The sequence below is a fragment of the Phytophthora infestans genome, genomic scaffold (genome assembly GCF_000142945.1).
Source record: "Phytophthora infestans T30-4 supercont1.325 genomic scaffold, whole genome shotgun sequence".
Taxonomy (NCBI): Eukaryota; Oomycota; class Peronosporomycetes; order Peronosporales; family Peronosporaceae; genus Phytophthora; species Phytophthora infestans.
Genome location: NW_003303434.1, coordinates 35,781 through 48,533, shown reverse-complemented (window position 1 = coordinate 48,533; position 12,753 = coordinate 35,781). Strand labels below are relative to the sequence as shown.

Below are 12,753 nucleotides of genomic sequence, written 5' to 3'. Positions count from 1 at the left end.
GATGGAGCTGAAGCCGACGTGGACGCAAGTATAAAAGATCAGGACAGTAACGCGGGCGACGCTGTCAACTCGGATTTGAACTTACAGTCTGTTACTGAGTCATCTGATGGAGGTGAGGAGGAAATGACAACAATGGTTGTCAATGACGTGAATGTGCGGTGGGACCAAGACGACTGCAACCCGTGTGAGATTCCAACTCAATCGCCAACACTTGCCCCGCTCTACCCTCGTGAGGACGATAACTACGAGGATCACATTCCGATAGTGAATGACGAATATGATTCTTGGGACGAGCTCAAAGAAAATCTTCCGTCGTACACCGACGAACCAACAGCCGCACCGACACAAGGCCCATATACAACTCGACCTCCAAAGGATACTGCAGCTCCGGAAGACACCACTGCACCTCCAAACGATACGTTAGCCCCGGGAGATACAGATACGCCCCCAAAGGATACTACAGCTCCACTAAAGGATACTACAGCCCCTGAAAACCCGACAACGCCTCCAGAGGATACCACTGCACCACCAGCGGATTCTGAAGCCCCGACAGACATGACACCATCTCCAAAGCCCCCGGCAGACACGACAGCGCCACCACATGATAGTACTCCTAAGCCGTCCGAGCCTACGCCAGCTCCGACTAAGGAAGAAGAGCCGACTCCTGCTCCGACAAGGCCCAGCGATGAGTATCCGATATGTCCGATAGGACAGCAAAGCATCGGTGTGGCCGGCTGGGACCACGACGGATGTGTCATCTCGGGCAACGTCTGTGTTGCCAACACGATTGGCGACTGCCCGCATGGTGCTCATTGCGCTTGGCTTGACACGGGAGTATACGGATGCAAAGACGGTGAAGGATGTTCCAGCAACAGCCACACTATCGGCGTAGTCGGCTGGGACCAAGACAGGTGCATCGCCTCGGATAATGTCTGTGTCGACCAGGTGAGCGACGGCGACTGTCCCGGTGGGGCCTATTGTGCGCTGCTTGACACGGGTGTATATGGCTGCGTGGCAAGCGCCACACCAGCCCCAACACGCCCCTACGATGGGGTGCCAACCGATACTACCGTGACGTGCCCCGGCGGGCAGCAGAGCATCGGTGTAACTGGTTGGGACCACGACGGATGTGTCAACTCCGGGAATGTCTGCGTTGCCAATTCGTTTGGTAACTGTCCGAATGGTGCGCACTGCGCCTGGCTTAACACTGGCACGTTTGGATGCATGGACGGCGAAGGATGTTCGAGCAATGAGCTTACCATCGGCGTAGTTGGCTGGGACCACGATGGGTGTATAGTATCGAATCACGTCTGTGTCGACCAGGTGAGTGACGGCGATTGCCCCGGTGATGCCTACTGCGCATTGCTTCATTATGGCGTTTACGGCTGCGTTGCCAGCTCGACTCCGGCACCCACGGCCCCTTACGATACGGATACGGCCGTGACATGCCCCGATGGACAACAGATCATCGGTGTAGCTGGCTGGGACCACGACGTATGCATTACCTCGAATCATGTGTGTGTGGGCCAGGTGAGCGATGGCGACTGCCCCAGTGGTACCAACTGCGCGCTGCTTGGTAATGGAGCCTATGGCTGCGTTGACAGCTCGACTCCAGCCCCATCACGACCTTATGACGAAGATACAACCGTGATATGCCCCGGTGGCCAACAGAGCATTGGTGTATCTGGCTGGGACCGCGACGGATGCGTCAAACCCGGTAACGTCTGCATTGCCAAGACGTTTGGCGATTGCCCAACTGGTGCTCATTGCGCTTGGCTCAACACGAATGTGTACGGATGCGAGGATGGCGAAAGATGTTCTAGTAACGAAAGTACTATTCGCGTTGTTGGTTGGGACCACGACGTATGCATCGCTTCGGATCACGTGTGCGCAGGCCAGGTGAGCGACGGTAATTGCCCTGGTGGTGCCTACTGCGCATTGCTTCATTATGGCGTTTACGGCTGCGTTACCAGCCCGACTCCAGCACCTACGGCCCCTTACGATACAGATACGGCCGTGACATGCCCCGATGGACAACAGATCATCGGTGTAGCTGGTTGGGACCACGACGTATGCATTACCTCGGATCACGTGTGCGCAGGCCAGGTCAGCGACGGTGATTGCCCCAATGGTGCAAACTGCGCTTTGCTTGACAATGGTGCCTACGGCTGCCGTGACAGCTCGACTCCAGCCCCAACACGCCCTTATGATGGGGTACCAGCAGCAGGTACAACCGTGACATGCCCTGGTGGGCAACAGAGCATCGGTGTAGCTGGTTGGGACCGCGACGGATGCGTCAACTCGGGCAACATCTGCAGTGCCAGCAAGTACGGTGGCTGTCCGAATGGTGCTCACTGTACTTGGTTTGACACTGGTGTATACGGATGCAAGGATGGCGAAGGATGTTCTACGAACGAACATACTATCAGCGTTGTCGGATGGAACCACGACGTCTGCATCGTCTCGAATCACGTGTGTGTAGAACGCGTGAGCGACGGCGACTGCCCCAGGGGTACGTACTGTTCACTGCTCAATGCAGGCGTCTATGGCTGCGTGGCACACTCGAAGAAAGCAGCAAATGGAGTCACCAAAGGGTCCAAAACCACGGGGAAAACGTCAGGAACGACTACTGCGGGGACATCGACATCCGGAAAGACGGAAATTACTACGACGGGAGGCACGTCGTCAACGACAACAACGACAACAGGAGGAACAACGACACCCTCCGCAGGTACGTCAACAGCTGGCACTGCCAACGCGAATACAGGTGCCGATGGGGCTATCACTGACAGCAACCCCACCGACGCCCTAAGTGCAGGGGCAATCGCGGGAATCGTCATCGCGTGTGCAGTGTTCGTGGCTGTTGTCGTCGGTGCTGTGCTATTCAGACAGAAAGCGCTCGCTCGCCAGCACGAAGAGAATCTGTTTGCCGACCTCAGCGATACTGGTGGAGGGGATTACACGGCGATGTAAGCCTTTGTATCCGTTGCTCTTGGCTCCCACATACAGGCATCGATTAATACACGAGATCATCATGACATGGATTTTTATCCGGCTCGCTACTTGCTTCGTAGTAAAATTTACGATAAAAAACCGTTAGAAGTAGCAAGCGGCTACCAGTGCCATGACCATTATTCACCGACGCAGGCAGCCAATGTATCCACCAACATGCTGTCATTGGCTTTGCTGCTACCGGTTTTCAAAAAAAAAGCTTCCGCCCAAAACTATTATAGTTTGGAATCTGATTGCCCTTCAAAAATATCCATGAATCAGAAATTCAAAACGTGCACCGGTAAGTCGTTTTTGCTAGTCGACAGCCAAATAGTGAAGATCGACCTCGACTTCGGATGATAGAACTCCAGTTGTAGTGGGTTATGCAGGTAGGCACATTGTCGGCTCGCAAACGAGCCCCGGAAGCGAGGGCCCAATTATCACAATGGGCGAGCCATGATAGCACAAGCAAACGGCAAGCCTGAAATACAGGCGCTGAATACGCCTCTCGCTCCGAGCTCATAGCCATAAACACTTCATGTATTAACATGGATACATTAGACTCTACTGTTGAGCTCTGAGCACCAAGATTGAGTTGAACGCGTTGAGCTGGGTGCTCTAATTTAAGGTCTATAATAGAGGTGCATGCAGCCAACAGACCACCCCGCTCGATCCTTCCCGAACGGCAGAGGATTTTAAGCTTGAGCCTCCGCGGCGGGACTGCATCACAGAGTATCCGATATACTTGTATTACGGGCGCTGTTTACAGCACGAGAGTGACGACAGCTCGACGTGGTCAGCTTCTTTCGGTTTTGCGACGAAGGGCACTTGGAAAATGCTGGCTTTTAAAAATAGCCAGCATTGTATCCCGCCATTTAATGACCTACTTTCTACACCTGAGACTTTGAATACGAACGTACCCACTGCATAATAGATAGTACTGCGCCCGCTCTGTCCATTTATGAATCACTAATCTTGGAGTCACTATACCTTAAGATGGATACAGCTGGCGATCCTTTTCCATAGAGGAACGACCACACGGTGCCAATGTGGACTCGCCCAGCTGGAAAAGTCACATTCCAATTGCCCCCAGCCGGCCCAGAGCTAATAGGTTGTCGAGTGTTCAGTGCCGTGCAACCGCCATCACATCTCCGCTGCGCTTTTCGATCAACTTCATCTGTCTGCAGCGTCTTCGTAGATCTTCATGGCCCTCCGCAAGTCTATTTCGTTGCCGATCGCTCCTCCGACCAAGCTGCGACGCCGCAAGTCGCTCCAAGAGCAACAAATGAGCCGCTCGTTCTCGCTCCCCAAGCGCCGTGTGGAGCGACAGACGCAACGCCTCACGCCGACGCAAACTTTTGAGCAGACGCTACTGGACAACGTCCACGTGGAATTTGTCAAGGCTGTGGTGCCCGGCCAGAACAAACTGGCTAGTCCCCGCTACGTCATGCGCATCAGCAACACAGCACTTGACCAAACGTGGGAGATGGCAAGGACCTTTAAGGAATTTTATGAGCTCAAAGAAGCAGTTGCCAGTGTGCTCGACTACGGCCACTTTTGCCCGTCAAATTGCCCGTGGCTCTACATGTACGCAGCGCACCACTTCCCACGTCGCCGCATTTTCCGATCAAGGAGTCCAAGTGTGATCTCAGGTCGATTGTCTGAATTGCAGGCGTATTTCTCGACTCTGTTGCGTATGGCCAAGCAGAACCGCAACTTGGAGTGCTCAGTGTCATCCACCAAGTTGCCGCAACTGATCTACGAATTCCTGTTCGAAGGAATGGTCTTTGATCGCTCGGATTTTATGCGATTGAGCGAGCGACTTACTATCGGTGGAAGAGAAAGCAGTTTTCTTGACAACGATCCGACACAAGATCCGGAGGAATGCTTTCTCTGTCGCAAGGCGCTCGTCGGCGACGACACGGTGTCAATTGTGCCAGCAGCGCCAAGCAGCAAACGGGGCTCTTCAGGCGTCAACAAAAAGACTGACGAACATGTGAGGGCGGGTCTGACAACGCTGGACTGCGGCCATTGCTTCCACGACGAGTGCATCCTCGCGAAACTCAACGAGTCGCTGGCGTGTCCGCTCTGCATTTCACATTCAAGTCCTCCTCAGTCTGGCACTGCTGCTGCCTAATTAAAACACCCCACGGTACTTGCAGTAGTAGTAGCTTCAAAGGCCCTACGTGTGTGTTCATAACTGAAAAAGGGATCGCCATACTGTTACGACGTTAAATGCCGCTTTCACGAAGTACATGTACATGTACAGGATGGCTTCACTCTGGACCCACATAATTTTTAAAGTTACCCAAAAGTTAGTCTAAACTTTAGACTATCTTTCACTGTAGTAAATTTTATACCAATGAAGCGTGGAAGCGTTCGCAACCAGGAGGTGCGTCTTCCGTTCCCTCTCTCGCCCTCGCTATGCCTTGTTACGACGCAACTTCAGCCCAAGCTAACAGCGTGCATCACCTGACGCATTTGTGTCGTTTTATTGGTCGAAATCTTGCAGGTTACGGACGCACAGGGCCGTCGACGCTTCCACGGAGCCTTCACAGGTGGCTTCTCGGCCGGTTACTACAATTCTGTGGGTAGCCAGGAAGGATGGACCCCCACAACCTTCTCATCCTCCCGTGACAACCGCTCTTCGCGGGTAGAGCAACGTCCTGAGGATTTTATGGACGAGGAGGACGATCCTCTACTGGGCAAACGACTGGAGACTACGGAGCACTATGATACGCTTCAAACGGGAGCCAAACGACGTCTTCAGCAGCAACCTGACCGAACTGAAGCCGCTATCCCAGGCTTCTCGCTACCGGAAGACTGGGTCTTGCCTGTTAACGACTCTATTGGAGCCAAATTGCTTAAGCAGATGGGCTGGAAAGAAGGACACGGCATTGGACAACGAGTTCGGAAACGCAAATTCCAAGACGAGAAAGATACAGAGCAGGTTAAGCTCCTGATGCTAGATTCAAGTGAGGAGAAGACAGAGACGGAGCCACTGCAAGAAGAAGAAGTGTATGTGCCTCCTCGCAAGATGTTTGACGTACAGAAATCCTTTCCAAAGCCAAAGTTGGATCGATATGGAGCAGGGTTTGACCCGTATAGGGATGCACCAGAGTTCTCGATGCACAGACAGCAACAGGAGGAGAAAGTGAAGGAGAAAGAAGGGTCTCATCGTCAAATGGTCTCGTTCTTGGACGCATTGAAGACGACGGACGGCAGTAATCGAGCGACGAGTGGATATGGCTTAAGTGCCCTGGAAGAAAACGACGATATTGACGTGTACGGGACGGTGTCTATGTCCCAATTTGACCGAGTTATCGCTCCGCTTGGAGCTAGGAAAGAAGCTAAACGACTGGATTCATCGGCACAAGAGTCTCGTCGGTATGAAAAGACGAGACGCAGCCGAGAGTTGTGCTCAGATGGACGTGTTGTGCTGCCTGGCTTCGAGCTGGCGGTCTCCAAGGAGAAGCCACCCAAGGCAGTGAACTTGCGTCTCTCTGTACCGTCAGACTTCAAGGCATATCACCGCTTTGCCGACGAAGATCAGGTTGACGCTGTGACAACTCTAAATACCCGACAACCCTTGAAGAAAGGCAGTGGTGATGACCTCCACCACTGCCTTTCACCAATGACTGTCGGGTTTCGGGCTACTATCTCTGCGTCTATTGCAAAGAGATTTGTGTCGTCAAAATCGACTTTGGACGAGGATAAAAATGACGCAATTATTCCTGAACAACCTCAAGCTACGCTGTCGCGGAGGTCGCAGAGTTTGTGGATTCCCAAGTCACTTCTGTGCAAACGCTTCCACGTTAAGTGTGCCGGACCCACAGGATCTAGCGGAAAGGGTGATGAAGACGATAAAAAGCCAGACTTGTTTGATAAGGAGATTGTTCCGCATTTGATGGAATTTGCAGCCGATCGAGCTGCTCAACGGCAGTCAAAGGCTAGTGCAGGTGAGAGCTCGAAGTTTACAATAGCGGTCGAGTCCAATGAGGACAGAGATCTACCTGCACTGCCAACAGTTGAAAAGGCTTCGACAGACTTGCTCAAATCCATTTTTGAACCTTCGGACGAGTCGGAACTCAGTGAGGATGACAGCGAAGACGAAAGTGACGATGAAGAACGCAATGAGGTGCAAGTTGAAGCGAAACAACTGGAAAATCCAGCTAGATCAACTTCGAAGACTTTATTGTTGACGCGTAACTCAGTTGAAGGTCAACGACGTCAATTGAGCTCAGAGGATTCGAGTTTATCCGGTGAAGAAGGAAAGAATGAGGATACGCGAGGCAGGAAGAGATCCGGGAGTGTTGACAATGTCTCCGTTCGAGAAGCTAAACGATGGAAAGAGGAAGAAAAGAAGAAGCGCAAAAAACATAAGAAACACCACAAACACCGCTCGTCGCGAGACGATAAGGACAAGAAAAAGGACAAAAAAGACCGAAAGTCGGATAAACATCGCTCGTCGCGGCACTCAAGGCGACGTCGAAGTCGGAGTGCGGAACGAAATTCTCGTAGTAGACGGCACTGATGTTCTCCAGTCGTATAAAGAGCTGGATAGTGAGTAGAAACAAAAATGAAAAAGCGATCACTGAAGATTCGAGTTGAGAATTGAGACTAAATAGCACTTGCACAAGAAGCGAAGTCGACTGGAAGGCATGAGTAGTTTAAATTATAGGTTTAAGAACTGCCTCTAATCCAGTTCTTGGTTTCAGACGGATTCGGTATGATCCAGTATCACCGATATATTATATCGGTGATACTGGAAAAGACACATGAACTAAATATTATTTGGTTCATGTGTCTTTTCGCATATTTTGAAAATGTGAAACTTCAGCCACAGTTTCAAATACATGTAGCAGAAATTCTCAGAACCCAGTTCCTGATTCTTAGGGGTTCTGAGAAATTATCAGAACCGTGATTCTGGTTCGGTGGCGGCATTGTTATAAGTGTTTTACTAGTATATTCAATACTCGCTCAATCACATCGTAGCAAACACACTTATTGTCGTGAGCCGTTGGTGTGAGCTGGAGGATGGTATATAGAGCTCGAATCAGTAATCGTTCGGCTGAGGCTGCAAGGGCAGTTTTAATTTATCGCTCAGTGAGCGATCGCAGCTGAGAAAGCTCATAGATATTGAGAAGGGGGGTGTTCGCACTAACTCTAATTCCTTAAACATTTTGGTTTGCATCAGCAAGCTGTAAATCTTCTATTAATAGACCTTACTATCTGAGCTTCAGCCATTTTTCTTTACTTGCGTAAGTTGTATTCGTCAGCCCGTAAACTTGGCTTATCTTTTCCCTAATGATCGTGTTCTCCGACTCCGAAATGATTGGTCTTAGCAGAGATCGAATTTCTCCGCGAAAACGTAAGCGCAGAGCGCTGATGATATGGCGCTAAGATAATTGGCTGAAATTGAAGCTGAACCAGAACAGAACGACGGCTGATAATGGATTAATTGAGGGACCTCTGCGAGAAGCTATGGCGGCGAATGCTGATGCCGCCGCAATACGCAGCGCGTGCATTGCCTCGAAGACCAGAAAGAAGTACGTCGGCAATATCAATGGAATCACGAAGTGGATCATGAAGAACTTTTTAAAAAAGACGACGCCAGTGCGAGATTTTTTACTCCAGCGACGGCTTTAATCTTGCTGAGTTCACCCCCAGGTTCTTCGTTAAAAATATGGTGTATAAAAGGAGTCGAGCCAAGTCACTCTGAGTGGATATTGCAGTGCAATAAAAGATCTCTACCGCCAAAAACGCATTACTCTCCCTGTAGAATACGGAGATGATATCAAGCACCTCCAATCCAGCTCTCCAAAACCCTCAGGCAAGCACCCATTGACTTTTTCCTCTACAAGAAATTGTGCAGATCTACCCTCTGTCGAAATGACAGCAGTTTCTCGCACCCTTTTCTGACGACTCAGTGAAATCTGATGTGCAGATCAGTATCCGTTCAGACGCACCATTTGGTTGAAAAAGATGACAGTGTTGGAGCTTTATGTTCCAAGACAAAGACAAATCAAGATGGCTCTGGACCGCATGACCCGCGTCACTTATATACAAATGCGTTTAGGTCATCTACGTCCTGGTTGGAATTTATTTGGCGTGCAACCCTCACATGCAGCCAGGCCAACTATTTCCCGGCTCGGATCCAAAAGTTAGATATGGCAAGGCCCTCCGTAGTCTTCTCGTCAAGAGTGGAGTTGGTAAATTCTATGGCACTCACTCATTAAGAAAAAGGTGTAGCCACTTCCATGCGGTGGGAGTAAAGGTGGGCCCTCCATAGTAAGTGCCTGCCTTCGGTGTGGTTGGCTCTCTGTGGTGTCCAAGACAGATACTTTCGGAGCGAATCGGCTGGAGGACAAAATTTAGGACGCATTGCTGCAGGTTTACCAGTAAATTGACTCGAAGTTTGCAGCACTTCCGCCTCAATAACTCGGATGGTATGATCCAATCAGCGGTCGAGAATATGTCCCCTGGTCTCGCGCTCGAAAAATCTTTGGCAGTATTCTGCGACTATGTCTGGCATCGCTAGTACACCACGCCTCACTTCTGATCGACAATTTGCCAAGTAGTCATCCGCTGCTGTCAACAAATTTATTTGCCAACCCGGATCTACTTCACGAGCATACATTAAAGTTGGAGCTGGAAAATGGAGAATTGTCTCGGATGGCGCCCACAGGGATACCCCCGCATATCGATCTCTTGTGGAAATTATCAGCAAAAATCGATTAGCGACATGCCAGAGAGAAGAATAGAGAAAGTGCAGGAAGAAAAAGGTGTATCAGCGGGTAATATAACTATAGACCTACTCCGGAAGGAGATAAAAGCACTTCTTGCAGAAGTGGGGCTTCAGCAGCGTACTCAAGCAGCAGCAGCAAACCCACGCCCAAATGAATTGCCTCGATATTTTACCTAGGGTGGTAAATCTCACAAGGTTCCAAAAGATTTAGATTTATCTAGTTTTGATCCACTTGGCGCATGGAAACTGTGGTGGTTCGGCAATACTAGAAGGGAATACCCTCCTTTTAAAGAAATTACCTCCGAAGATCTGGACACACCCAAGAAAAAGGCAGCGATGTCGGAATGATCGATGATGATGAGGCATATAACTGCTGATATTTTTAAAGAGGAACAACCACACCAATACCAGCTATACGCGATGAGCCCCTTGTCATTGACTGGTTTCATGTGGGCTCGGAACGTTGAGATTAAAGCCCAGCCAGCGTAAGCGCAGAGGACCCATATCACACTGACCACTGTGTTAGTCTTGTCCGCGAAGCAAACTCTACGTGGGCTCGAGTACTCCCCTTCGAGCGACGAAAACGCCAAAGAACAGTACAGGCAGCTGCTCCTACTTCAAATACTCAATCACCTTTTACCTGGTGAGGAGGAACATCCCACCCAGCGTCGCCAAACCCTTCTTTAGCGACCCCAGACCCTTCTTCAGCGTCCCCGGACCCTTCTGCAGTCTCTGCTCGTTATCGCTAGCTATGCAGCCGCTCACCATCTAGCGCTACTGGACCTCTTGCTCGCACTAAGAGAATCCAAAACATTTCAAAATAGCGAGGATAAGATTGAATCACTACAGTTGATTAAACCCACACTCTTATGGTGGTGTTGGCCACTGACAGGAAGAGCAACACACTACTAGTTTAGGAGTTGACACGCACCAGCTGTTTGGTAGTCAAACCCTGATCATATGCGCGGAGCACCTGCAAAGAGGACTTCTACACCAACTCAAATGAAGATACCACCAACATGGATCCGACATTATATGTAGAGGTTTATACACAGCGTGCATTGACGGCTCCATAGCACTTTGAAGTAATCATAACTGGAGGTATTTCTATGATTGTAGTCGTCACTACAGAGCTTTAGGAAGTTGGATCATTTGAAAAAGGCTAGGTAATGCTTGTATGACGTCAAATACAAAGATAGTCCGTGCCCACTCAGCAAGTTTGCTAAGTTTCACACAATTTTTTGCAGCACAGAATTACGTGTACATGCACTATGGCTGTGTGATCATGTAGGTTGTGTCGTGAGCCGCAATGACGATCCAGAACCTGTACCCGCCTATAGTTCGACAGTATGAGTAAATACTGAGGCATTCTAGTTACGTAGAGTATGTGTAGTCGACAACAGAGTAATGTGTGCGCAACGTGCTACGTGTAACGTTAATCTTGCTAATCGAACGACAAAGACCTCAGGATATCGTCGTTGACAGTACTTGGTTTTTGCATTATCCTTATTCAATGAGAGCCCGCTACAAACAATACGACGCCATTCTAGCGACGAGAGGCTTAAGGGAGCAACCTCTTGGGGTCACGCGGGAACATGGAGGACTTACTGATGTTGCCCAGACCCAAGTACAACATGACCACACGCTCCAGACCAATACCACCGCCACCGTGGGGCAGAGAGTCAAGACGGAGAGAGTAGATGTAGTTGCGCATCGACTCCTGAGGCACACCCAGTTCGTCCATACGCTCCATCAGCAGCTTGGGATCGTGCACATGCTGAGCATACAAGACCATCTCCTCGCCTCGGATCATTATGTCGTACGAGTTGCTCCAACGCTTGTCCGTCGGGTCTGGCATCGTGTAGAACGGACGCACAGCCAGCGGGAACTTGTCGAGGATGTAGAAGTCTGTGTCGTATTTCTCCTTGATGAGACGACCCAGCCACTTCTCTTTCTCTGTGCTCAGATCGTCTTCAGGTCAGCGCCAGCCTCCTTCAGCATCCTGACACCTTCCTAGAAGTTGGTGATAAGCGACGGCTTGTTGTACTTGAGCGGCTCGAACGGGTACTACTCGTTGATAGAAGCCAATTTGTTGGCGTAACGTTTCTTGAAGCCATCGAAAATGTAGATGCATAGGTCTGAGAACACCTACAGCACCTTGTGGTAGTGCGCCTTAATAGTCATCTCCAGATCCAGACCCACGAGCTCGCACATGTGACGTTGCGTGCTCGAGGTCTCAGCACGGAAGCCCGGGCCGATCTCGAATACGCGCTCGAGACTAGCAACATCACACGCCATATGCTTGTACGTCTGCGGACTCTGAGCCAAGGTAGCGTCCTGGTCGAAGTACTTGAGTGTGAAGTAGTTGGCTCCGCTCCCCGAGGCGCCACCGACCAGCTTGGGCGTGTGGATCTCCACGTAGTCGCTGGATGAGGAATGCACGCACGCGTGTCCAGCAGCAACCAACGAAGTGCACGTGGGGACCAATCCATCGACCGCGATTCCGTCAAGAGTGCCAGTCAAGACGGCAACGATCTCCACACGCACTGGGTCCGCACGCGTGTCCAGCAGCAGCCAGCGAAGTGCACGTGGGGACCAATCCATCGATCGCGATTCCGTCAAGAGTGCCAGGCACGTCGTAGACGACCTATTCCCCGTCCAGTTCAATGACGCCCGAGTTCTCTACGAGTCGCAGCTTCCATGGAAGCAGCAAGTGTAGGTGGCCCGTACATAGCACCTTGAGGCTCTATTGGGCCACCTTCGTTATTGTCTGTATCTAAGTCGCAATTCCCTATCCGCCGAGCTGCAGTGCGCGATTGTTGTGCCGGCCGCACAAATCTTTGCGAAGGAGCTGGCATACCTGGACATGCCAGCCCAGAAAATTCGGTTGCCTTAACAACGTGTAGGCATATCCCAGCTTTCTTAAAGCACAGACACGAACATGTGCGTGCAGTAGCATCAACAATCCATCCACCGACGGGCATGTTGACCCAGCTAATTCTAGCGTAGTTTTT

The 12,753-nt window shown here is 50.7% G+C and overlaps 4 protein-coding genes across 4 annotated transcripts; 3 read left to right on the top strand and 1 right to left on the bottom strand.

Moving 5' to 3' along the window:
- Positions 1 to 132: 132 nt before the first annotated feature.
- PITG_21352 (uncharacterized protein) lies at positions 133 to 3,690 on the top strand (the record flags this gene model as incomplete). Its single annotated transcript, XM_002894949.1, has 5 exons — positions 133 to 2,512; positions 2,540 to 2,731; positions 2,819 to 2,969; positions 3,274 to 3,292; positions 3,631 to 3,690. 5 exons carry the CDS (start codon positions 133 to 135, stop codon positions 3,688 to 3,690), a joined length of 2,802 nt encoding a protein of 933 aa, XP_002894995.1.
- A 388-nt stretch (positions 3,691 to 4,078) lies between these two features.
- On the top strand, positions 4,079 to 5,128 carry PITG_21351 (uncharacterized protein; the record flags this gene model as incomplete). The annotated part of the gene is made up of 1 exon (XM_002894948.1): positions 4,079 to 5,128. One exon carries the CDS (start codon positions 4,196 to 4,198, stop codon positions 5,126 to 5,128), a length of 933 nt encoding a protein of 310 aa, XP_002894994.1.
- A 225-nt stretch (positions 5,129 to 5,353) lies between these two features.
- PITG_21350 (uncharacterized protein) lies at positions 5,354 to 6,899 on the top strand (the record flags this gene model as incomplete). The annotated part of the gene is made up of 4 exons (XM_002894947.1): positions 5,354 to 5,383; positions 5,504 to 6,544; positions 6,587 to 6,805; positions 6,852 to 6,899. 4 exons carry the CDS (start codon positions 5,354 to 5,356, stop codon positions 6,897 to 6,899), a joined length of 1,338 nt encoding a protein of 445 aa, XP_002894993.1.
- Positions 6,900 to 11,300: 4,401 nt separating this feature from the next.
- On the bottom strand, positions 11,301 to 12,343 carry PITG_21349 (aspartyl-tRNA synthetase, putative; the record flags this gene model as incomplete). Its single annotated transcript, XM_002894946.1, has 2 exons — positions 11,301 to 11,700; positions 11,892 to 12,343. 2 exons carry the CDS (start codon positions 12,341 to 12,343, stop codon positions 11,301 to 11,303), a joined length of 852 nt encoding a protein of 283 aa, XP_002894992.1.
- Between the last annotated feature and the right edge of the window lie 410 nt (positions 12,344 to 12,753).